At 41.3% G+C, this 25,596-nt stretch overlaps 1 protein-coding gene across 1 annotated transcript in view; it reads left to right on the forward strand.

Annotated features, from left to right (window-relative positions):
* Nucleotides 1–6,350: 6,350 nt before the first annotated feature.
* Nucleotides 6,351–25,596, forward strand: part of DNAH3 (dynein axonemal heavy chain 3) — a 107,556-nt gene continuing 88,310 nt past the window's right edge. The window contains exons 1-9 of the mRNA XM_073362223.1: nt 6,351–6,414; nt 7,072–7,194; nt 9,772–9,873; nt 13,829–14,054; nt 15,470–15,539; nt 17,454–17,643; nt 18,237–18,426; nt 24,147–24,342; nt 25,406–25,531. Coding sequence (XP_073218324.1) covers nt 7,162–7,194; nt 9,772–9,873; nt 13,829–14,054; nt 15,470–15,539; nt 17,454–17,643; nt 18,237–18,426; nt 24,147–24,342; nt 25,406–25,531 — 1,133 coding nt within the window. The 5' untranslated portion in view covers nt 6,351–6,414; nt 7,072–7,161. The remainder of the gene's footprint in view (nt 6,415–7,071; nt 7,195–9,771; nt 9,874–13,828; nt 14,055–15,469; nt 15,540–17,453; nt 17,644–18,236; nt 18,427–24,146; nt 24,343–25,405; nt 25,532–25,596) is intronic.

The following is a 25,596-nucleotide window of genomic DNA, read 5'->3' on the forward strand; positions in this document are numbered from 1 at the left end:
GAAAGCTGACGCTCCCCTTGCCTTAGCTGTAACCTGATTCCGCTCCACCTCAGACAACAGGGTTCTCAGGAGGATATTACAGTCATCCCAATCCGGCTTGTGACTACTGAAGTACCCCTCAAAGACTGAAATAAACTGGCTTGGGTTCGTGGAGAATTCCCCAGCTTGTGTTTTAAAAGCTGCTAGGTCTATTGGATTGAATGGCACATGGGTGTAAACTTGCATGGTGGTAGCCTGATGTCTGTCTGCCCCTGGGTGAGCCACAACAGTCTTGGTAAGCAAAGGATAGAGTCCCACCGAGGGGGCAATCTCTGTAACCTGAGGCATCCTACCCTTATAAGGTGGGGGTGTGGGGGCCGAAGGGGACACCGAATCTGCCATTACAACAATGGGGGGCGGGGTCTGGGGGCTATCATTAGCTACTACCGGTCCTGTCGGAGTCAAATTACAGCTCTGTAGAATGTCTGTTCTATTTCTTAAAGCCATAAACGCTTGTGCATACAGATGTTCATTCCATTTACCCGTTCGCTCACAAAACAAAACTAATTGGAGGATCGTATTATAATTGATTGATCCTCCCGGTGGCCACTGTTCCTGGTCCTCTAGCCGATATTGAGGCCAGTCTACTGTACAAAACCTTTTCAATTTGCTTTTAGTCATTGGATCTGATCCAAACGCTTTCCTGTTTGCTAGAATGCATTCTAGGGGCGTACACCGTGCCCTGCCTGTAGTACTCTGTCCCTGTCCCTGTCCCAAACGACTCTGGGTGTCCCCAGATCTTAACAGAGAAAGTCCAGCCCACTGGACTGTTCCTACTTTTTCCACAGGACCGGTTCCTCACCGACGCCTGCAGTTGCTTCTCCACTATAGGGGCGCGTTGCACCGTTGTGCCCTCCGGGGTCGAGCAAATCGCGTCTGCCCTGAGGCCTCCCAATGAACTCACCGGTGTGTGCTGGGTGTCGGTTGTCGCCGCAATCCTCGACCGCCGGGAGGGGTCTGGGCAAGGCTAAATAGCAGCCTTGAGGCCCACCCAGGGACGCCAAGAATTGTTGCCGGCACAGAGTGCCCGAGGCAAGCAACAGCTGGGTTTGTTGCCCGGTATGCATCGCGCCAATGACCACAACGGGGTGGAGAAGCAGAGAGATTTATTTGGAGCTCCAAATAGGGCGCAGGGAGACTGAGCTGTCTCAAATCCTGCCCCAATGCAGCAGATTCCAGTATACATTTTATACCTTTTCCTACTTCACTACACAAGCTTATGCAACCAATTACCTGTTGCCCCATACAATACTGTAGCCAATCAGCTAAAGCAGCCAGTTGTGTTTTTCCTCAGTAGCATTGCCTGAGCCTTGCCTTATTTGGTCCTGTTTGTTACCAGTTTTTGCTAAACATTTCTGCCTTATCTATCTGTTTCCCAGGCCGAAGCTGGCCTTGGCTGACGAGCCGTGTGCAAACCTGTCTGTTTGTGTGCTAGCTTCCTCAGTGTTATGCAGGATCACAGAGGGTTCAAGAAGCAAAGGGGCCTTGGTTTATCCTGGCCTAGAGCAGGAGGGCTTCATCAACACTCGTGGTCTTCCACCCTCCCGAGTTACCTAGTGTAGTGCCAAGTGTCCCCAACAGTGGGGAAAGATCCCTAATGTGGGATACAGCTTCACTCCTGAAATAAAGAAAACTCTGGGGTGGATGGTAGCAGCCTGCTAGACAATGACAGACAGCACACTCCATAACAGAAGTGTACAGTATTGCCAAGTCCAGACATTCAAAAACCATGTCAGATCCTTTAAAAAAAATCATACAATTGTCTTGAACATCATGAGGTTTTTTTTTAAAACTGGGGTTTATTTTATTTGCTATTTGATTTGTGAGCCTTTCAGTACACTCTGGTAATATTTTCAATTTTTTTTCAAAAATTAGAGATATAAAGTTATTTAAAAATCATAAATAAAGGCTAAGCTGCTCATGTAATCCCTCTTTACTCCCGGAACTTGGCCTTTAAGTAGAACACCAAACATCATGAGACTCCTAATAAAGTTGTGCAAGTTGGCAAAACAAGATATAGAGTGGGAAGAATTTTGGTAAGGAACTTGGTATGATATTGTAATGAATGGGCTAGAATAAGGATGGATCACTGCCCTTGAGGAATTCCACCATGATTTCAACAATTTCCATCCCACCATCAACCTCAGCCTGGTCCAGTCCACACAAGAGATCCACTTCCTGGACACTACAGTGCTAATAAACAATGGTCACATAAACACCACCCTATACCGGAAACCTACTGACCGCTATTCCTACCTACATGCCTCCAGCTTTCACCCTGACCACACCACACGATCCATCGTCTACAGCCAAGCTCTGCGATACAACCGCATTTGCTCCAACCCCTCAGACAGAGACAAACACCTACAAGATCTCTGTCAAGCTTTCTTACAACTACAATACCCACCTGTGGAAGTGAAGAAACAGATTGATAGAGCCAGAAGAGTTCCCAGAAGTCACCTACTACAGGACAGGCCTAACAAAGAAAATAACAGAATGCCACTAGCCGTCACCTTCAGCCCCCAACTAAAACCCCTCCAACGCATTATTAAGGATCTACAACCTATCCTGAAGGATGACCCAACACTCTCACAAATCTTGGGAGACAGGCCAGTCCTTGCCTACAGACAGCCCCGCAACCTGAAGCAAATACTCACCAACAACCAATACCACACAACAGAACCACTAACCCAGGAACCTATCCTTGCAACAAAGCCCGTTGCCAACTGTGCCCACATATCTATTCAGGGGACACCATCACAGGGCCTAATAACATCAGCCACACTATCAGAGGCTCGTTCACCTGCACATCCACCAATGTGATCTATGCCATCATGTGCCAGCAATGCCCCTCTGCCATGTACATTGGTCAAACTGGACAGTCTCTACGTAAAAGAATAAATGGACACAAATCAGATGTCAAGAATTATAACATTCATAAACCAGTCGGAGAACACTTCAATCTCTCTGGTCACGCAATCACAGACATGAAGGTCGCTATCTTACAACAAAAAAACTTCAAATCCAGACTCCAGCGAGAAACTGCTGAATTGGAATTCATTTGCAAATTGGATACTATTAATTTAGGCTTAAATAGAGACTGGGAGTGGCTAAGTCATTATGCAAGGTAGCCTATTTCCCCTTGTTTTTTCCTACCCCCCCGCCCCAGATGTTCTGGTTAAACTTGGATTTAAACTTGGAGAGTGGTCAGTTTGGATGAGCTATTGCCGGCAGGAGAGTGAGTTTGGGTGTGTGTGTGTGTTTCCGGGGGAGGGAGGGGGGTGAGAAAGCCTGGATTTGTGCTGGAAATGGCCCACCTTGATTACCATGCACATTGTAGGGAGAGTGGTCACTTTGGATGAGCTATTACCAGCAGGAGAGTGAGTTTGTGTGTGTATGGGGGTGGGGGGTGAGAAAACCTGGATTTGTGCTGGAAATGGCCCAACTTGATTATCATGCACATTGTAGGGAGAGTGGTCACTTTGGATAAGCTATTACCAGCAGGAGAGTGAGTTTGTGTGTGTGGTTTTTGGAGGGGGGTGAGGGAGTGAGAGAACCTGGATTTGTGCAGGAAATGGCCCACCTTGATTGTCATACACATTGTGAAAAGAGTGGTCACTTTGGATGGGCTATTACCAGCAGGAGAGTGAGTTTGTGTGTGTGTGTGGGGGGGGGGGGGGGGGGGGGTGGAGGGTGAGAAAACCTGGATTTGTGCTGGAAATGGCCCAACTTGATGATCACTTTAGATAAGCTATTACCAGCAGGACAGTGGGGTGGGAGGAGGTATTGTTTCATGGTCTCTGTGTGTATATAATGTCTTCTGCAGTTTCCACGGTATGTATCCGATGAAGTGAGCTGTAGCTCACGAAAGCTCATGCTCAAATAAATTGGTTAGTCTCTAAGGTGCCACAAGTACTCCTTTTCTTTTTGCGAAGACAGACTAACACGGCTGTTACTCTGAAACCTGCCTACTACTGGATGCTCTTGGAACTGCTGAACTACATATTGTTAATCCTGCAACTTCTAGAGCTACAAAATTTTCTGCCTTCAGAGTAGGAGTAGCTGAGGGTTTTCCCAATGCTGCTGTGAATTTCTGAGTGGTTTAGTATGAAGTATAGTGAAATGGAAGTTGCTGGGTGTTTATGGGTTCATTACGCTGGTGGCAGATGCAGGATCTGAATGCCCGAATTTTCCTTTGTTAGTTCCTTACGCTCTATGGACGTTTTAGTGCTAAGTATGTTCAGAAATGTGCAAAATATTCAAGTTTCTGATTAGCACTTTTTAGTCATCATTGAGACTGTTGCAAAACTGAAAATAATTGGTTTCACTATTTTTTAAAAAAATTGTCAATGAAAATAGAATTTTTTTTATTAGATTTAAAAATTCTTCCATAGTGTTTGTAACCGAAACATCGCAGAGTTGTGTTAGGGCATGGGAACCTGACAGTGAAACTGATTGATCACGAGAGTGAAACTGACCTATCTAGTTTAACTATCCCAGCTCGTGAAAAGTAAATTAGATTTTTAAAATTCATTTTGCACCCTGATACTTCAAGGAGTTTCACAGAGGATTGGGGCTTTAGCAATCAAAGGTGGTTAGTAACATAGATGAAAACTTTTTTAAAAAAAATACATGACCGTATACTGCCCTTTTAATATGCACACTATATTGGGGGGCGGAAAATCCTTTCAAGTTCCCTTGCATATTCTGTATAGATTCTGCAACAGTCTTGTTAAAATAAAATGAAGCTTTATGAATGAGCCGCTTTAACAGACTCAATGGAACCCTGTGCCCTTGAAGAGACCTATTGACTTCAGACAGACTGTACAGGTGTAAGGATCTGTCCATTTATTAAATTGAAGGATGGGGGCCTAAATCAGCTCATAATTTGCTCCACTGCCTATATTAGGCTCTGGACTCAAAGATGCACAGCAAAAAAGAAATACTCAAAGACAGGAGTGAGAGAGAGAAAGGTAAGAGTGTTTTGCTAAGACTACTAAAAATATTCATATCTGACATTATTAAAGGGTATGCAGTGCTGTTGGAGCCATGTTGGTTCTCCAGAATATTAGAGAGACAAGGTGGGTCAGCAGCTAATATCATTTATTGGACCAACTTCTGTAGGTGAGCGAGACAAGCTTTTGAGCTTACACAGAGCTCTTTTTCAGGTCTGGGAAATGTCAGTGTCACAGCCAAATATAAAGTGGAACAGTTTGTTTAACATAGTAGTTAACACATATTTCAAGGGATCATTCAAGGTGAAGTGGCCTGTTAACATCTCTCCAGTCACGGGGGAGGGAGGGGTTGTAGATGCTTGTAATAAATCCAGTGACTCTATTCAGTCCATGATATTTACTAGCAAAGTTATGAATTTAAACTTCCAGGCTCATCTTTTGAAGGTGTGCAGGTTTCCTTTCAGGATGAGGACTAAGAGGTCGCATATAGAGGGAATGCTTTGTGAAAAAGTTTCATCCAGAGGTGATGTTGTATTTTTGTCTTTTATCATTTTCAGAAGACCCATTGGGAGGCATGTGGCTGCCAGAGCCCTCTTGAGGGGTTGGGAGAGGAGAGGTACCAGGCTCAGTGTAGGGTAGTGACCACCCTGGAGCTTCTGAATAACTTGGATGGTGAGGAGAGTCAGAATACCAGGATTCTCTCTCTGAAGATGGTGAAAGATAAGTGGATGGGAGGTGGGTCTGAGGGGAGCAGGATGAATTTGCTGGGGCAGCACAGGGGTTCAAGCACCCACATCTGAACCCAAATTTCTGGGATCCCATGGATTTTGGTTTGGAACCAGAATAAAAAGTGCCTGGAGAAGTTTGGATTCAGGGATTTGAATCCCTATGTTTTTTCCCTTTCAGATCTGAGGTTTTTGATTTGCCTCTCCTCTGCTGGATCTGAGGAAGTGAGCTGTAGCTCACGAAAGCTTATGCTCTAATAAATTGGTTAGTCTCTAAGGTGCCACAAGTACTCCTTTTCTTTTTACGAATACAGACTAACACGGCTGTTACTCTGAAATCTGCTGGATAGGTGGCTCCCCCAGCCCTACCCCAGGTAACCGTAATCTGTCCCAAAACATCCCTGTAATTTTCAACAATATAATAGCAAACAAGCTGATAGCAGTGACACTGATTCCTGAACCATTCCTTCCTGGCTACAGCAGTACATAAGATTACACTGGGAGGAGTTTTTCTTCAGCCATTGTGGAGGAGGGGGAAAGCAGGGAGGGGGAAAAGGAGTCATTCTTATGTCTCCTAGCAACAAAAATGCTGTCACCTTGGCTACCAGGCTGAGAAGTGAAAGGCAGAGTGTCAGAGAAGTTCACTTGCATTAGGAGCTGCAGCCAGGCAGGAAGGTGGATAAGAAGCAAACCAGGTACCAAATCTCCTCTGCCCCGTTCCTCTCCCTTCCCCCTCCCGCTGCCCCCCCCGAAAAAAACTAAATTAGGAAGAGGCTTAGTGGGCATTGTCTGTCTCTCTGTCTCCTTCACACTTTGATGTTTGTTCACTTTTCACAGCAATAAATGTGTGTGAAATTGTTTACTTAAACCCACACATTTGTGGCATTCGAAAAGGAGTAGGTGGGAGGCAGCGTGGAAGGGAAGGGGAAAGAATATGGGGTAGGTGGGGGGGGGGGGAGAAAGGAGCTTGGCATGGAAGGAAGCAGAGAAGAGACCTGGGGGTGGGAGCAGTGGAAGCTAGAGAGCTTAAGGAAGGAGGTGAGTGGAAGAAAGCTTGGGACAGCTGGAGGGGGATAGAAGAGAGTTTGAGATGAGGTGCAGGGAAAAAGTGAGCTTGAAGTGGGGTAGAAAAGGAAGAGAGCTTGTGTAGCAGGGAGAAGAGATCTTAGTGTGGGCAGCATGGGAGAGGGAGAAGACAACTTGAGGAAGAGACAGGTGGAAGGAGTTTGAAGAGAGCTGTTTCCTTCCAGCTGTTGGGTTGTCTGGAAGGCAGGCATCTATTTTAACACTTTCTCTAGTCTCCTGAATGGAAACTCTGTCCTGAAACTATTTCCCTAATTTTCTGTATGCAGGTAGCTAATACGAGCTCATTTATTTTAAGAAAAATATTGACCTAATCTGTACATTTTAACAAACAAGAAACAATTTGACCAAAGTTTACAATGAAGCCAACACAGACTCCAAGGCTCCTGAGGGTAAGTGAGTGATTTATTGTTGGGGCTCTGTGAAGTATTCACAATGAAATTTGAAAACCTTGAACACAATTGGCACTTTATCATTAAGGATTCTTCACGATCCTTACTGCTGGTTACAGATCAGAGTGTTAAAAGAAGCTCCATGTGGTTAAATATTAATCACACGTTAGCCTCTGTAAAGTATTCCCTCTGAAAAGGTAATATAGCTCAAGCACGCTGTTAAAAGGATATTAATTTTTGGAATGGCTTTTATAGCATGTCAAGAGCTGCCTTAGCAGGAATATTCACTTTCCTACCAACTCCTGGAACTTTAAGGAAGAACAAACTCCTAATAAACTCTATTGTTTGTTCACTTTAAAAACAAACAAACAAACAAACAAAAAACGCCAATAAATTCTGCAGTCTTTAATCAAGTGAAATTCCTGATGACTTCAGTGGAGTTTTGCTTGATTAAGGACCATGGAGTATGGCCCAAAACTATGATTTATCTTGTATATTTGTGTGCTGGAGAATAGTTTATGGAGGTCAATCAGCTTCCTTCTTTTATAAATCCGATTTATAAATGAGCTCTTCACTGGGTGTCAAAAAAGAAGGAATTTGATTGGCTGTATACAGTTGGGACTGTCTCTCTGCTATAGCCACATGGATCAAGAGTCAATAGCCTCTTGCTACAAAATGTATCAAAGAAACATCCTATAGAAATAATAATACATTCTGGAAGTGTAATTATAACTGATAATACGTGCCCTTTTGATGGTGATTTAATGCACTGGCCTTCAAATACAGTGCACTTGAATGTTACATGTTTCTGGTATCACTTACCCATCTGCTGTAGTTGGGTTTTATGGCTCTTTTAAGGGATATAGAGTTGGAAGAATCCAAACAATAGTTGTTGCAGTATGGTACTATAGCTTTCTGTAATCCTTTAATGTTCTTCCTAGCTCCATATGGAATGTTACCTGGGTTTATATATATATATATATATATATATATTTGGGCTGTCAAGTGGTTAAAAAAATTAATCACTATTAATCGCATTGTTAAACAATAATAGAATAACATTTATTTCAATATTTTTGGATGTTTTCTACATTTTCAAATATATTGATTTCAATTACAACACAGAATACAAAGTGTAAAGTGCTCACTTTATATTTATTTTTGATTACAAGTATTTGCACAGTAAAAAAACAAAACAAAAAAGTATTTTTCAATTTGCCAAATACAAGTACTATAGTGCAATCTCTTTATCATGAAAGTTGAACTTACAAATGTAGAATTATGTACAAAAAAACTTGCATTCAAAAATAAAACAATGTAAAATTTTAGAGCCTGCGAGTACACCATTCTTTGCTGCTAGTTTCGTTTTATATAATTTCCTTGGGCACCTCCTGAACCCTGCACACAGAGAAGAAATTATAAGAGGGGGAAATGTATTGAGAAAATTCCACATGGAATGCCAGAAAGCTGTCTCAGCACATCAGCCCCTCAAGGGGGCTGCTGAGGAAATGTTTCTGTGACTTGCTAAATGTTCTGAAATCCACATTTCAGAGTAGCAGCCGTGTTAGTCTGTGTTCGCAAAAAGAAAAGGAGTACTTGTGGCACCTTAGAGACTAACAAATTTATTTGAGCATAAGCTTTTGTGAGCTACAGCTCACTTCATCGGATGCATTCAACCAACACTGAAATCCTATGGGTTTTAGTGCACATGTGAAGAGCCCATCCCTCTACTCTGTTTTCTGTTCTTCTGTATCCTGGCAGCACAGTGTCCTATGGAGTTGTAAAGTTCTTGATTCCCTGAATTGAAATTGAAATAATTTTTGAACTCTAATTTCCTTCGCCCAGTAAAAGCCCTGTATTTACCTTTTGCATTTCACTCAACTTAGACAAGCATTAGTCAGTTTCACTTTCTGGTATACATTCACTGTTACAATGCTGCAATATTTAGTTGGTTCCAAACCTGCTAGAGCAAACATTCAAAGCAAAACAGGTGTGGTGGCTGACTGGTTCAGGTGCTTGACCAGGATCCTGAAGGGTGTGGGTCTGAGTCTTGTTTGATCTTACAGTGAAATGCTGCTTGCAGTTCACCTAGCTACAAAATGGGTATCTAATGCACAGGGAAGTCAATAGAGGTTGGAAGTCATGCTGGCCATGTCATTTCCTTGTGGTCCTGTTGGCTACACCTAACTGTGTGAGCCATCTGTGTCTTGAGGCAGACTTTGATAAACACTTTAATATTTTTTCTAACATGAGCACTTTGTTGTTGTTGTTTTTAATTAAACCTAAATTTTGGAATATCAGCTTTTGCTCCAGAGTTTTTATCCACCAGTGAAAGATGCTTCCAAAGTCAGGTTTTTCTTTGAAATAGACATATTTCTGCTAAGGCTGTGAAGAGGTCAAAGATGACAGTGCTGCCAGAAAACCTGATTTGCTCTGAGTAAGAATATCCGTTTTCTCTTACGTTAGAACAGTTGCAACATACTATTCTTCAGGTGACTCCATCCTCCATGAATAAAGTCCTTTGTCAAATGGTGCAGTTCAAAATCTTTTTGTAAAACATATTTTTATTCTCTCTAGTCCCAAAATAATTCTGTGTATAATATGAGTTATTCCAAAGGGATACCAGAGTTGCCACCTCTGCCGGCTTCAACCAAAACAGAACCCTCAGAACTGTATCAGGTATGTGTCATCTTTTCTCCCAAATAAAACTTTTAAGTAGAGTACTGGAATGCCTGCAGGCATTGGATATTTTCAGGTTTTAAGCTGATGATGAGGTAAAAGGGCAGGCTAGGCTGCTAATCAGGTTTTAGATTCATCTAACTCTCCCCCTTTCCAAATATTATATAATTATACAAGAGCCTAGTTACCTATGCTAGTTACATTACTGAAAACTCTTTTGAAAAGCTCTCAGCTACCATGGTGATGGGCGAGGTATAAGAAACTGAATAGAATACAGCCTGTGAACTTTCAAAAGAGATTTTAGGGAGTATGAGTGCACTTTAACAGCAGTAGGAATGCCTGTTTCCTTACTGATAAGATTAACCACATCGATCATAAGAAAAACCCACAACAGGAGTTGTAATGTGGTTTTATCATCTATTGTAAATTGGCCAACTGTATCATTATCATTTTTTACTGAAGCTCATGATAGACTGGGGAAGAAAAAATGTTGCATCAGTAACACAAATGGAAGGAAGTTACTTCATGTCTTAATAATCTGCCTTTCCAGAGGTCATATGGTGATGGCCAGCTGAGCAGTCATGTTTAATTGCAGCTCCCAAGGGAATGGAAAGAAAAGAGAGGGAATAGAAGGCAGGATGTCAAGAACCTATTAAAAAAAGCTATTTTAAATTATTAAAAACTTGATGCTAGTAATGATGTCATGCAAAGGGAGGTGAAAAAGCAAATAGCTATGTTTTCATTGCATTATTTTATTAGGTGAGGAAAGGTTAAGCGGGATGAAATGTGAGAAGTGGAATATGCATGTAAAATGGGAGCTATAGAAACCGTGATCTGAAGAACATTCATACTGTATAGGCATGAGCATTTCCTCTCTCTAGGTGTGAAAATATTTTGTAAGGAATCTACTACCTGATCCCATCCCACAGCCTTTATATATATGAGCCTTCCCATTAAAATTGGGACTACAGGACATAAGTTTAACAGAGGGAACAATCTAGGTGTGGTGCTCTGTCCCATCTGGTGGCACTGAGACCACTTAGAGAGAGAGATTAATGATCTGCTCTACAGCCTTAGCTAAGGGTCATATGGCTTTTAGCTCATGCAGTAGAGGCTTATGCACTAAGCTCTAGAGATCCCAAGTTTGATCCCACCCGCCAACCCGGCCTGTTGGTGTTACACAAGCATTTAGGCATAAGTGTTGCAAACATTTCCTCTTCTCTCAGCTGATTAACAGAGTAGATCCCTTTATAGCACTGCTTGAAGAGGGCTTGAAGGGATAGAGAATTGGGGAGGATGAGGAAAAATTCAAAGTTACAAAAATGTAGGAAAAAAAGAGAAGAAATGAAACGGAGATGGCCTAAGATAAAGCCTATTAAATAATTTGTTGATACATGTATTGATTGATAAGGCCCCATTAAAGACATGTGTGTAAGTGTATGCAGGATCAGGCTCTAAGAGTGATACAGGATCAGGAGGATGTTATGAGAGGAAGAGACAGTGTCTCCCCAACCATAAGCGCCAACTCCTTGGGTGCTCTAGGGTTCAAGCACCCATGGGAAAAAAAATAGGGGGTGCTCAGCTCTCACCAGCCACAGCTGTTCAGTGGAGACCGCCAATCAGCTGTTTGGCAGCTGGCGGAGGTGCTCAGGAGAGGGCGCAAAGCAGCGAGTTGCTGGGGGGCTTTGGGGAGGGGCCAGAGTGGGGGCGGGAAGAGGTGGGCTGAGGGCTGGGCCTTGGGAGACGTGCTGGAGCAGGAGCGGGAAGAGGTGGAGAGGATGGAATGTCAAGGGAGGGGCTGGGGAGACGCAGAGCGAGGGTAGGGCCTCAGGGCAGAGCGGGGGTGGAGCACTCACCGGGAAAAATAAAAATCACCTCTGTCCCCAACTGTCATTCCCGTGAACCAGATTGGCTTGTTTGCCATATATGCTAGTCAGGCTGTGTGAAGTGACAGATTGTGTCCTCAGAAGGGGGCAGATAGATACAACTACATGATGTCTAATGACAGGTTTCAGAGTAGCAGCCGTCTTAGACTGTATCCGCAAAAAGAAAAGGAGTACTTGTGGCACCTTAGAGATTTATTTGAGCATAAGCTTTTGTGAGCTACAGCTCACTTCATCACTCCGATGAAGTGAGCTGTAGCTCACGAAAGCTTATGCTCAAATAAATTGTTTAGTCTCTAAGGTGCCACAAATCCTCCTTTTCTTTTTGATGTCTAATGTGGCATTTCCTGGCTGCCAGCAAGGGGACTGTTTCTTCCTGTAAGTAAAGCACAGCTTCCGTGTCTGATACAGTAGCTTAGAAGGCCAGTAGTCAATTCTTCAGGGGACACAAGCTGTAGAAGCTTTTTTCTGCTGCCGAAAGCCCAACATTATTTATTTTTTTCCACAACAGTCTACATTTCAGACACATTTTCCAATTATTCAATGAAGTTCCAATAATGACTGAAATAAGTTAAGAACACCATTCGTATTTCAAGAATATTACCATATACAGTCATATAACAAATCAGTTGTTCATTCTAAATTGCCATTGTTAGAATATATTATACATCAAGACAAAGTTGGAATACATGTAAAAGCATCACTATGCTGGCTATAAATCAAACCAATGAGTAAATAAAATATATACTTGATGATGAAAATCAACTAAATGTATTTTTTACATGGGTTATTCTTTAAACTGGAGAAACTAAAGAAAAATATTGGTTATGGTATTTTCATCTCAGGTTTGTGTGACTTTTACCAGTAAAATGATTCCAGAGTATAAACATCATAACTAGTGCTGGTCTGAAAATGGAATTTCTCCCTCACAGGAAATTGCAATATTCCAAAATTTGTTTTCATCGTGAATCAGGACAAGTTGGAATCTCAAAATATTTTGTAGAAGGGAAATTCTGAAATATTTTGATTCAGATATATCAAAAGAGCCTTCTTGAAACATTTTTGATAATGCAAAACATTAGTATATAATATTAAAGATTATAGATATTAAAATAAAAGTTAAAATTCAAAAAATTAAAGGTTGAAATGAAACAAAGTCGGAATGAAACAAAATGATAAAGTAGAAACAAAATTCTCCCTTTTGAATAGTTTCAACATGTTTGCATTGATATTTTCATTGATATTTTGTATATTCATGGAAAACGCTTTGATTTTGACAACTACATTTTCAAATGGAAAATTATTCCATCAAAAAAAATTGACCAATCGTCTGATATGAATGTTGACTTTAAAAATAAACGATTTGTTTTTAGTTTACTGCTCATTTGTGTATTGCATATGATCTTCAGCATGTTGTAAAAAATCAAAATCAAAATAGGTTCATTTCACTAAGTCCACTGAAGTTGCACCAGGATACAATTGAATCCGACTGTTTTAAAAGGAGGGACCAAATGGTTCAGTGGTTTGCTCACCCACTTTCACCTCTACGGCGGTGGTTACTACAGCTTAGGATGGTAACTACCAAAAGTTGACGGCAGTTCAGTGGCCTGCATGAAATTTGTTTAGTGTTTCTCAGCGACAAAACTTCCACATCACAGGAAACACCACTGGAACTGACACTGACCAACTCCCTGGGTGGCTGGTTCAGCAGACTGACCGAGGATCATGTGGTTGTGGAGAGTGATGTGCCCTTGTTTTTTGCTGCTCAAGGATGAGGCTCACTGGCAGGGCAGTGTGGAGAAGCTTGTAGTGCTGCTGCCTGCACTGTTGCTTGTCTATACCTTCATTCTTCAGGCTTGTCAATCTGGAACTTTTCATGAGCGTTATATAAACATACCGATTTTTTAAAATAGCAGTCAGTGCAAATGTGAACTGGTGTCGGTGATGTGGTAGAGCCAAGAGTTTTAGGCTGACTTCAGGCTAAGAAATAGCACTTATTCTTGTGCTAGCTACAGGAAGACACTACTTAGATAGCCCAATGACTTAATGATATTACTATTTTTCAATTTCAGCTTGTCCTTAAGAACAGCTATTATCCTCCTTTGATGCAAAGAGTGTCATGGACTTTGGCCGTTCCATTTAAAGAACAGCGTTATTACCGAAGCCCGAGTGATTCCATAGCTAATAACTACACACTTACTGCACGTGATCTAAAACTGAAAGATCTGCATAAAATGGTTCCCCCTGCAATGGCGAGAGCAACGTTGGGTTCAGTGAAGCAGAGGGCAGTCTCACCACGTATCCATACTTGCATATATTAGCACGTTGTCTAATGGTTCATTTGATCTCTGCATATTTAATTAGCAGTACAAATCTGCAGTCACTGTAATCCTGACCTTCTCTTCTATTAATCTTTCTTGGGTGAAGTTGGATATAAAATGACCAGAGGTTTAGCTCATAGAACTTGAGCAAGAAAGAGACCCATGCCAGATTAGCTAATGGCTCCATGGTTAGGGCACTTATCTCGGATGCCAGAGATCTCACGTTCAGAGACTGGGCCTTGAACCTCTATGTCCTGTATCCTAATCACCAGGCTATTGGTTATTCTGAGGCAGGGTGGTATAATGTTTTATCACAAAAAATTCTGAATGTCTTGTTTTCATTTCAGTGTGGACTGAAACCAAATTTCAAAACTTCAAAATTTTTCACAGACCAGAATTCTTATTTTCCAGCAAGTCATCAACAGTAGTCAGTAACAACAGCAGACTGATTCTTTCATAATGTGCAGGGGCAACAGAATCCTTTTATTCACCTAAGATCTCCTTCCGAGTGAAGAGCCTTCTATGGTATGCAAACACAAGGTCACAACAATTTAAAATCCACTTTTTAATTTGTGAACTTTCTTCTGAGGATTCTGGCATCTCATCATAAACCACTGCTATTGGTGAGAGATTGCTATAATGTAGTATGCTAACTTCCCATTACTTACGGTACTTTATTTGTCTAAAGCTGTTGTCTGTTAATCCAGGCCCGTTGCTTCCTTTCTTTTCATCTTGGCAAATGTTTGGGAATTTGACAAAAGAGTTTCAGTATCCACTTTTTCTCTTGCACACTACTTAAGTAGGCTCTGTTTTGGTTCACTAAGCCTCTTACCATTGTTTCTTCACCTGTTTTCTTGAATTCACATGCATCTCAAATGAATAAAAGTATGTGAAATGGAAGGCTGTCATAATCAGGGTATGTTTCCTTGAAGAAAAGGCATTATATGGTGATTGATTATTTATATGTCTGAATAGCCTCTCATAACAGCCTCTTGTCCATAAATTAGTCATATATAGTGAATTTGGTAGAACTTCATATTTTATCGCACTACCTTTAGGTATTACATTGCACTACCTATATGTAAAAGTTAGAAATATAGGTCCTATTTCACAAAAGCATTCCTATTGAGGAAAACACTTAAACATTCACGTCAATGGAACTTAAGCACATGCCTAAGGTTAAGCACACGCTGAATGCTTTCCTAAACCTCAGTTCAGCAAGGTACTTCAGCATGTGTTTAAGGAAGTTGCTGAATCAGGACCCTAGCCCTCTATGTGCAGATTATATTTTTCTGTTATTTCATTGTCTGTTGTAGTTAATATATGTATCTCTGCTTTGCAATAACTTGAAATAACCTTATTACAAATTATTTTCTTGACTGATACTTATAGCTTCAAAAGAATTTGCACCTTCTGAGAAGAGGCTCAAACTTACACAAATAAGTAAATGTGAATCTGATAGGTAATGTACCATAGTTGATCATAAAGACATGGAGTGGTGAAATCAGTCTCAGAATTAGAGCTCTGCAGTTTGACATACTTACGGTATCCTGGTGCTTTAATTTTTCTCTTAGTTTGAATGTAGTTATAATAAACTTTTATGTTTTTTATAAAATCTGTTTGTGAAATTCCTGCCTGAGCAGAGAGGGCCAGCAGAAAGCTTAAGTGGCACTTTTTGCTGGTCCTCTGCAGAGGGATGAATTTCACTTCTAGCATATAAGATGGCACATTTAATGAATTGTGATAATTAATCATTTCCCTGGGGTGTGCATAGATAGATGATATATTCACAGGCAGAGGTCACAAGACAACTAGAAATATGCTTTAATTACACTATCAGTTTTTTTAGAGATACAGTACTTTTGGATAGTGGGAAAATACTGGTTTCTTTTCTCCCAATTCATCTCTATGCCCAGACATTACCTGTTCCCACCTTCCCCTGACTCCCCATCTGATCTGTCTCCCATGTCCTGGGCTCCAGTTGGTTCCCGTTTCTCCCCACCCTTTGCCTATGTTCCCTGTCCCTACAGACTCCCAATCACAATCTCCTTCCCTGGCTCCTTGTCCCAGTCTTCTTGCCCATTCAGTTCCAGTTTTCCTCTCCACTCCCCTGCTGCTAGCCTCCAGGCCAAGTCTCAGTCTTCCTCATCTGGGACCCCTATACCCAGTCTACTCTATCCATCGTCTCTCTCCCCTCCCCCCACAGATCTTCCCTCTGCATTCAGTACAGGCTCCTGCAAGTGTGTGTGGAGGTTGGGGAGGTCATTGAGAGAAAAGAGAGATAGACTCCCTGTTCTCAGTTCAGGTGCCTGGACCATCATGGCCATCAGGAGCCCAGAGCTGCAATTGCAAGGAAAGTTCTACTCAGCCCCCAGCTGGAACATGCCCAAGGCGGATGGAGTCTTTGGGGAAGTTATCTTCTAAAATCTAAGAAGTCTACTGCGGATGTGTGAACTGCAATTTTTGAGTGGCTTATAACTTGGCTAAATTTAGGCAGATTTTAATGGGGACAGCAAAAAGGGGACATTTCTGACACAAAGGCCACCCTGTACCACATTTCAAACCCCTGCCCCACGCATGGGACACTAGAGCTGCTCAAAGAAAAGATTGCCAGATTGTAACATGAGTTAAAAAACCCACAGAACATATTTTTCTCTAGTCTCATTCTTGGAAATGGCTGAACCACTTTGACTGTAATTATCCATAGGTATTCAACCTCAGGTAGACACCTGGCATGGAAAATTTCAGCCTAAATGGTTAAAGTTTGGCAAAATTATACGCAGCTGAAAATGGATCTGATGTAAAATGTCAGTCAAACTTAATAATAGGTGCTACCAGTTTGCCTATAATAACATTACCCACTTTTGTCATTACAATTATCCGTACATATTTTTATGTTTTGTTTATTTTGATATAAAAATAACTAAAAAGATGCCTAGCCAAGACACTAGGTGCCCCACCACATATTAACAATGCAATTTAAAAGTCTGCAGCATTAAAATAATCAGCCATCCCTCTCTGAATGCCCTATCAAACAGTTGTCTTTTGCAGCATCCCCAGAAGGTTACCAAATTTGGACTAGTTCAGACTGGGGGTTTGTGTATATATACTGTAAGATATATTGCCCATATCTGTAATATATTGGCTAGTTTTCATATTACAATGTTAGGGAATAAGGCAGCATGTATATTGTTTACAATGAAGCAATTTGGTGTATGGCTGTACTACATCTTCATGAATAGTTGAAGTACTGTAGAAAAGGCCATGTTCATCCTCAGCATAATGCCACTTTAAAACAGGGCATGAATTTGGCCAGAATGTTGTGAGAATGCATCTCTGGTTGTAAGTATACTAAACTGGTGCCCTTTTGTTTCAGAACCACACCAACCCAACTGTACAGTTTAGATTCACATTCATTATATTCAGATAGACATAGTCCAGAATTAGGCATCATACATTATTCAGACACCCAACCATTGACTCCAGAAGAACAGTTTGTTGTCATGCTTCAACATGAGGAGGAGATACATAAGCAAGAACAGTCACCTTCGGAAAGCGATACAGAGGTATTAACTTTTTTAAATTGAGAAAAGTGATGATAATCATAATCAGGAGTATGAATATGTACAGTTATGCCCACTTAAATTGGGCTTAAATTGGGAAAAGAAGAAAATTTCTATGTACCAGACAAAGCATGTATAAAAACTATATACCACAAACCGTGTTTAAATGTTTCTTTAACCCTAAATCTGCCTCCATGTCCTTCCCAATTGTTTCCTTTTTCTTTGAATAGTTTTTCACACCTCAATCTGTGTTCTCCAAGCCAGTGGGTTGCATCTAAGTGCATCTAACCAAATCCATAACCTCTCATATTGTTGGCTCGCACTTCAGATAGCAGCATTTTACTAAATTTTAGTTGGTCCAGCCCAGGGCAATATATCTAAGCAGATGGAACTACTTTAAAAAATTACATCAGAAATTTGTACTGGTTTAAAAGGAACTCAAGTTTGAAATAACTAAGGCACATGATAGTCCAAGTGCCCTACCCTTGCAAAAAAGGTTGAGGAGATTAAAAAACAAACAAACCTGGAAAGTATTTCATCATAGTCAGTAGTCTGTCTTAAAAGTCAATATAATAAGGATATTTTTATTTTTACAGAGATATTGTTATTACATACATAATGGAATACGGAAAGACATGCTGGTACCCCAGAGTAAAGAAATGAAAGACATGATTTTAAAGCATATTCCAAATCATTTTCTTACCAACCCAAATCTGGAGAAAGTGCTTCATAGTTTAACAGAAGAGATTCAGGATGACTACCACATCAGTCTCATGAAAAACATTGGTAAGGGGGCAAACCTCTCAGTAGTTTTGGCAGATGCAGTGATTTTGCAGTCCAAAAAAAAAGGGCCTCATTTTTCTCTCAGCTCCACATGGCTTACTCCTGTGAGGTCTGTGGAATCACTCTAGATTTCCGTGAAGATACAATCCATGAAAATTTAACTCTAGTTTCATCAAGTATCCTTATTTACTAAGCATCATAAGACTTCAATTAGTATAGAGTCAAATTCGGTAGCCAAGTAGTCTCTGGGCATACCCTTCACATGTAGTTTCCCATTCCTAATGCAGGCTCAAATCATATTAGGAAAGCATAGTTCTGCATAACCTGACAATATCATTCATTGAGACAAATTCATCTCTTACATGGCTCCACTGAATTCCAGTGCTGTTACACCAGGATCCATAAATGTCATGAGTTAAAGGTTTTCATTTAAATCATTACAGGATTAATGAGAATGGAACATATGGAACTGAAATAGGAAATAATTATAGGGTTAAGGTGCTTTTATGTTTGGGCATGTTCAACAAATAGGATAAGAAAATGAAAGAGCTAATACAGAAGATCAGAAGTATTGAAATTCACTAATGTTCAGTTACAGGAGATTGAGTATGAGGGAAATGATTCTGATAAAACAATGACCTCTCAAGAGTAGCTTTCTCTTCCCTTCTCTTCTTTTTTTCCCAGTAGATTCATTATAATTCTCTAGCTGGACTTTGGTTGGTAGCCCCAGGAACCAACAGCCTTCTTGCTCTTTTCCAAATGTAGCTGATGAGTGGGGATCAGTTCAAAATATTCAACTGGAATTTCCACCTGGGCTTTCCTTACATTCTATATTTTGCTAATGTTAATTGCTATGTTATTTGAATAAGTTACATTGTAAGTTCTCCAGGACAGAGACCTTCCCATCTTTCAGATATATATGTCACTAAAGTACCATGTTTACTTATGTTTCTTTTCCGATCTCTATGATGGCCAGCATATCCCAATTTAAGGGCTTGTCAGATGAGAATATTATAGCAATACAACTTTAAACCACTATAGTTTTACCAGTATAACTCCTGGAGTGGACAAATTTATTCAGGAATAACAATGCCTTTCTCTGGTTTAGTTTATATGACTTTGGTGGTGGTTAAAGCTAAACCAAAAAAAAAAAAAGTCAGTCTTATTCCAGAATAAGAGGATACTGGTACAATTAAACCAGTATAACTGGAAAAATCTCCCATGTGGACAAGACTTCACACGTTTTCTGTACTCCTAAAGGTACTGACCCAGTCGCTTACTCCCTTCAGACAGGTCTGGGAGCCGAACTGACAGTAGAGCATTTGCTCCCCTGTCACAGATCTAGTTCTGGCACAGAAATGCTGGTGTTGTGCCAGGGCTGAAATACCTTTTATGAGATAGGCATGCACACACCTTCTTATGAGCTACTAAGAGGCTGGTTGGGAAGGAGGTTGCCCCTTATATCTGTGTAGGAATCGAAACCAGATTGTCATGTGCACTCAGAACTTAGATAAATCGAAATAAGTACTTATCCCTTTCTTTGCTCCCTCACGGAAGAGCTGTGAGAACCTGCTTTACTAACTAATAGATCAAGCAGTGCGAGCGGCATAGCTGGTCTGCATATGGTGCAGCAGAAATGACTCCGCAGTTTGGAATATTGGCATGATGGGTGTTCCCCAGTATGGAGCACCTAGTAATTGAAAGATGTCTTTCTAGGGAGAAAATCCATTTTAAAAGGGGAAATGGGGCAACTTAATCACTTTGGTTTATCTGAGCCTCAGGACATGGATGCCAAGGGCTGCAGTAGGGGAACTGAAAGAAAGTATTTGAGGCTATGGCTACATTAGAGAGCTTACAGTGGCACGGCTGCATTGGTGCAGCTCTGTAAGTTCTCTATTGTAGCCACTCTAAGATGACGGGAGAGAGCTCTCCCATCAACTTCAGTAATTCACTCCCAATGAGTGGCACCAGCGATGTCTATGGGAGAAGCTCTCCCGCCATCATAGCGCTGTCCACATCGATGCTTAGGTCAGTGTAACTTATGTCACTCAGCGGAGTGGCTTATTCACACCTCTGAGCAACATAAGTTATACCGACATAAGTGGTAGTATAGATGCAGCTTGAGTTACAGAGTGCAGCCAAACTGCTCCCTGTTCAGGGGAACTGGGAGAATGAAGATCTAATTTGAAAGCTTTTGAACCGAGTTGTAAATTTATATGGTTGTAAATCAAGCCAGGTCTATACTAAAAAGTGAAGTTGACTCTGCTATGGCACTCAGGGGTGTGAAGAATCCACACCATTGAGCAACGTAGTTCAGCTGACCTAACCCAGTTCTCCTGTCGATCTAGCGACTGCCTCTTAGGGAGGTGGATTCACTACAGTGACAGGGGAACCCCTCCCATGGCTGTGGTGAGTGTCTGCACCGAAGTGCTACAGCAGCACAGCTTCAGCATTGCAGCTGCGCCATTGTAACTGTTTAACTGTTGACATAACCTCAGAAGTAACTCCACTGAAGTCTAAAATTGATGTGATAATCAGACTTCGATGCTGGATTGCAGGAGGATTCAGTGATCTGTAACGATTAGTGTAGACTCCATTTCAACAGCCGATGGGCACTGTATCTTAGTGTCGTTGTGTATATTATGATGTTGTTGATCTGGCCGGAGGTGAGGGGGTTAGCACGAAGTTCAGTCCTGTCTGTGTGACTGGAGTTGGTACTTGCATTGTCTCAATAAATCTCTGATTCTCTAAGCAAGTATTACAAATGGTGGCTTCAAGATGGCAAAAGAAGAAATTTACTGATCATGCAGAGCAGACTGGAATCTGTGAGTACTTGACAGACTTTGAGATGTCGCTCTCTGTGAATGAGTGGACTGAGGAGGGAGCAGCATAGTACCTAGCAGTGTTTTTGGATGGTGGTGCTGGTAAAATACTTTGGCAGCTTCCCAGTGCAGATCTTATAGACATTCATACAATCAGTTATACAACCACTGCGAAGGGGGATTGGCCCTTTTTTGAAATATAGCAAGGAATGGCAAACCAGGAGGACGCTGGAAGGGGAACCCCTACATAGTTATATGTGTGCACTAAGAAGACTGTTTGATAGGGCTTTTTCTGCATCTGGGAGATGGCTCGAGTGAAGTGGAACCTACTGCACCTCATCTGGAACTGGCATTGCAGAAGGGCATATGCCCAGTGGCAAGCTATGGGAGGATCATATGTGAAAAGTCAGTTTATAAATGGTTGAACAGGGAAATTTCATAACCTGTCAGTGAAGGAGGATAACATACTGGATAAACCTATGGACCAGATTATATACAGAGTTCAAAATCTGGAAGAAGAAATTGGTGTTTCCTTGCAATTGGTGTTTCCTTGAAGGTATCAGATGTTAATTTCCAGCCTAGTGGGGACATCTTTATACTAGATGCAGCACTTCAAGAAATGATTGATAGCTAAATGGCTAAAAAATTGGAGGACATCCAAATGCAAGCTATTCACAGGTGTCCCATGGGTCAGAAGAGACAGACTGTTTCCCAACTGGTTTCAGGCCAGGTGACATTTGCAGGCATTGTGAAAGCAAAGGCCACAGGAGATGGAATTGCCTAAGCAGAGGGAAGCCACAAGAAGGGAAACAAAAAGTTAAGGATGCAGTAGGACCAGCAACTATTAGAATGGTCCATCTGAAGAGTTGCCCAGATACCTGTTACTATATATCTGGAGACATCACCGGCTGGAAAATCACAATGCTGTTGGACTCAGGGTCTGTAATAAATCTGATCCGTGGTGAACAGCCGGTGCTGAAATGGAAGAAAATTTATATTTCAGGAGTTGAATTGGTGTCTGTTAATCACCAGCCACTGCAAACAGGAGAAACCCAGCTCACGCTGAACTTGGGTCTGCATACTAAGTAGACTTTTGTTGTGGTCACCAGTATTTCTAGGACTGTTATATTGGGAGTAGATTTAACCTGAGGGCATCATGGGAACTTTTGGGGTGTTAATAGAACACACTTGTCCCTGGACAATATTCAGATGTCCCTGCTGAATGTGGAGCAACTCTTGAGGCCTTAGAGATGTCTCTACCATGCCTATAGTCACAGGACAGAGACGCCAAACAGAGTTGTGGTGAAGTCAGGTCATCATGCAATAATACCCACTGCTTCAGTGTAGGAGCGTTTGAAGCTACCCATTGCCAGTCATGATTGTTGTTTAGCAGACTTTGGTTTCCAGCTGCACCAAATGCAAGAGCACCAAGAGCAATTAATCTGACTGACCAGGAAGTGCAGCTAGTGAAAAAGAAGTTGATGAAGACAGTGACGTAGCTGGTGTCTCAAAGCCTCTCACAGGGACAGAGATCAAGACCTGTGAAGTAGCCCAGTCAGGCAAAGAGCTAGGCGTTGTCTTGACAGAAGCAGCTGTGGAAGGGAATGAAAGAAACTGATTAGAACAGCTGATCTGATGATATGCTAGTGGTTCTCTAGGAATAATGAAGAACTTGGGAGATACTATTGCGGGCAATATCAGATTGTGTTTAAGCCAAGGAGATCTTCTGTGAGGCAGCCCCCATGTCAGATTCTCTTGGTATATGAGGTTGCTGTGAAAAAGATGCTGTTTCAATTCCTCAAAGTGCTTTTCAGGATCCTGAATGCACCAGGGATGTGTCAAAGGGTATTAAATCAACTAACCCACATTCTGAGAACTGAACACATCCTCAATATTTAGATGACTTCATTTGTTTCCATAAAACATGGGATGAACATCTGGGAGGAGTGGAAAGGATTCTCAAGCTTTTTAAGGAGTCAGGATTTAAACGTGTGGGAAATAAATATCAGTTTGCAAGGAATCACATCACCTTCCTAGGACATGTAGTCAGTGAGAATGGGTTGGAGCCCCAACCTCAGAAACTGAACCTTATAAAGGACTGGAAAGTTCCTGCAAACCTGGAGGAGATACAGCAGTTTGTAGGCCTCTGCAGATTCTACGGGAGATTTGTAAAAAAATTCACAGCTCAGGCAGCAGCATTACATCAGCTATGTGACAACAACTTTTTCTGGATGGAGGAATGCCAATAAGTCTTTGAGTCACTGAAGGAAGGACTTCTAATCCATGCTGTGCTTAAATTCCCAGATCCATCTCATCCATTCACAGTATCCTGTGATGCCTCAAAGGTTGCTGTTGGACTTGCTTGTGAACAAATTGACAAGTTTGGTAGGTGTAGACTGGTGGCCTGTAGAGGTCGCAAGATAAATGAGCGGGAAACCAAGTATTCAGCTGTGGAACTGGAGTGTCTGGCTATTGTGTAGGCCCTCAAGGCCTATCACCCCTCTTTAGTAGGTACGGAATGCACAATGTACACAGACCACGGTGCCCCCTTACAAAGCACATCCCAGAAGGATGCCTGTGGAGATGGATTCACAAACTGTCAAGAGGTAGTCTGTGGAAGAGCTAAGAACAGAATCCAGATCATCTGAGTCCCAGGCCTAGGGCCTTACCCACCAGAGGACCATCGCTCTTCTCTTAGTTTGCTGACATAGTTAGTTAATAATGGTCTCAGATAAAATTTTATTACCGTGTTATGTTAATTTAATTTTAAATACACGTAAGAGTAACAAAATTATATTGTGTAATGACAGATGTTTGGTCTGGCACCAGTGTGCAGTAATGTATATGTGTGGTTTTTAGCAATGCATTCAGTCTTATAATCATTTATATGATTTGTTGTAGTTGATTACATCTTGATGGATCCAGCTGAGAGAGAAAGACTCTTTATTGGAAATATCCCACGTGCTTTTCCTCAGAGAGTGATTCGTGCACCAGTCCCATGGCATAGCATTTACCAAGAAATAAAAAGCTGGAACGAAAACCATCTGTTCATAGTGAATCCAATGATGCTTATATTACAACACCTCTGGTTTACCGAGTAAGATGTCTTGCTTACTGTCTATTGGTTAGAGTAATTATTTGTATCATGATTTATTTTAATGATTTTTTAGTTCTTGCATTGCTGTGTCATCTGGACACAAGACATTACATTAAAAGCAAGAAACACTGAATCAGCAAGAAACTTATTGTTTCTTCTCATAGTAGGACACCATTTGAGACCCAAGGTACATGCTTGGATGGTTAATCCTTCGTGCTGCTGGGGTTGCTGCAACTACACTTCTCTTTTTAGCATGCTAGCTCGATCAGTCCCTATGGTAAAACACTCCACCCTCAACTTAGAACTCCTAGTCAAGATTTTCAAGTGTCTACTGATTTTTGGTGCTTCCATTTTGGGTTCTCAACTTGACACCTGAACAGGGCCTGATTTGCAGAGAGTGGGCACTCTGCTCTTCTGAAAATCAGACCCCTTTAAGATGTCTCAGGTTGGTGATGCAAAATCACTAGCCACTTTTGAAAATCATGGGCGCCCGTGTGGGGTTATGTCAGATTTGTACGCTATTTCAGCTTTGTTATTTGTATTTAAGTAACATTGCATTCTGTGGTCAGGAATCTAACCTGTTAATTTGTGACTTACTGAACATTGCAAGCTGGGACATGTATCATATTAGGCACTGAACCTCAGTGTGTAAAAGCTGACCAGATTTTGAATTTTTCTTCCTGCAGTTTAGCCAATATGAACACTTATATCTACTTCTGTTAGTGAGCATAGTAAGAGAAGAAACTCTGTCACTCTGCATGTTCATCTTTGGCTGAGTGGAATAATGAATCTGACAAAGAAATGAACCAAATCGTTTTAGGAAAAAGCTATTGTGATATGAAAAAGGCAAATACAAAATGAAATTCACTCAGCCCTGAAAGTTTGCTGATAGTAAAAATGAATCAGAAACATGTAGGGCAACTTATGAAAGAAACAAGTTGTATCAGTGAAAAAGAGTATTCACGTTTTTAACTCCTCATAAGAGCCTCCTGATTATATCCCATTAATTTTACTTTCAATTAAATTAATCACAGCTATCTGAGTTATGTTTTATTTTCCAAAGGTTTAGTGACCTAAGGTTTGTTCGTACAAAAGAAATGCTGTCAGGTGACCTGCCACTGCTGCCCAGTGAATTTGAAGATTTAGTTCGAAGACATTGTATGGAAGCACATGACATTCTTCAGAACAAGTCAGTACTGTATATAAGAACACTAGATGAATAGAATAGTCTTAGAGTGGATATGTACAGGTAAC

Source organism: Lepidochelys kempii, chromosome 10 (genome assembly GCF_965140265.1).
Source record: "Lepidochelys kempii isolate rLepKem1 chromosome 10, rLepKem1.hap2, whole genome shotgun sequence".
Taxonomy (NCBI): domain Eukaryota; kingdom Metazoa; phylum Chordata; order Testudines; family Cheloniidae; genus Lepidochelys; species Lepidochelys kempii.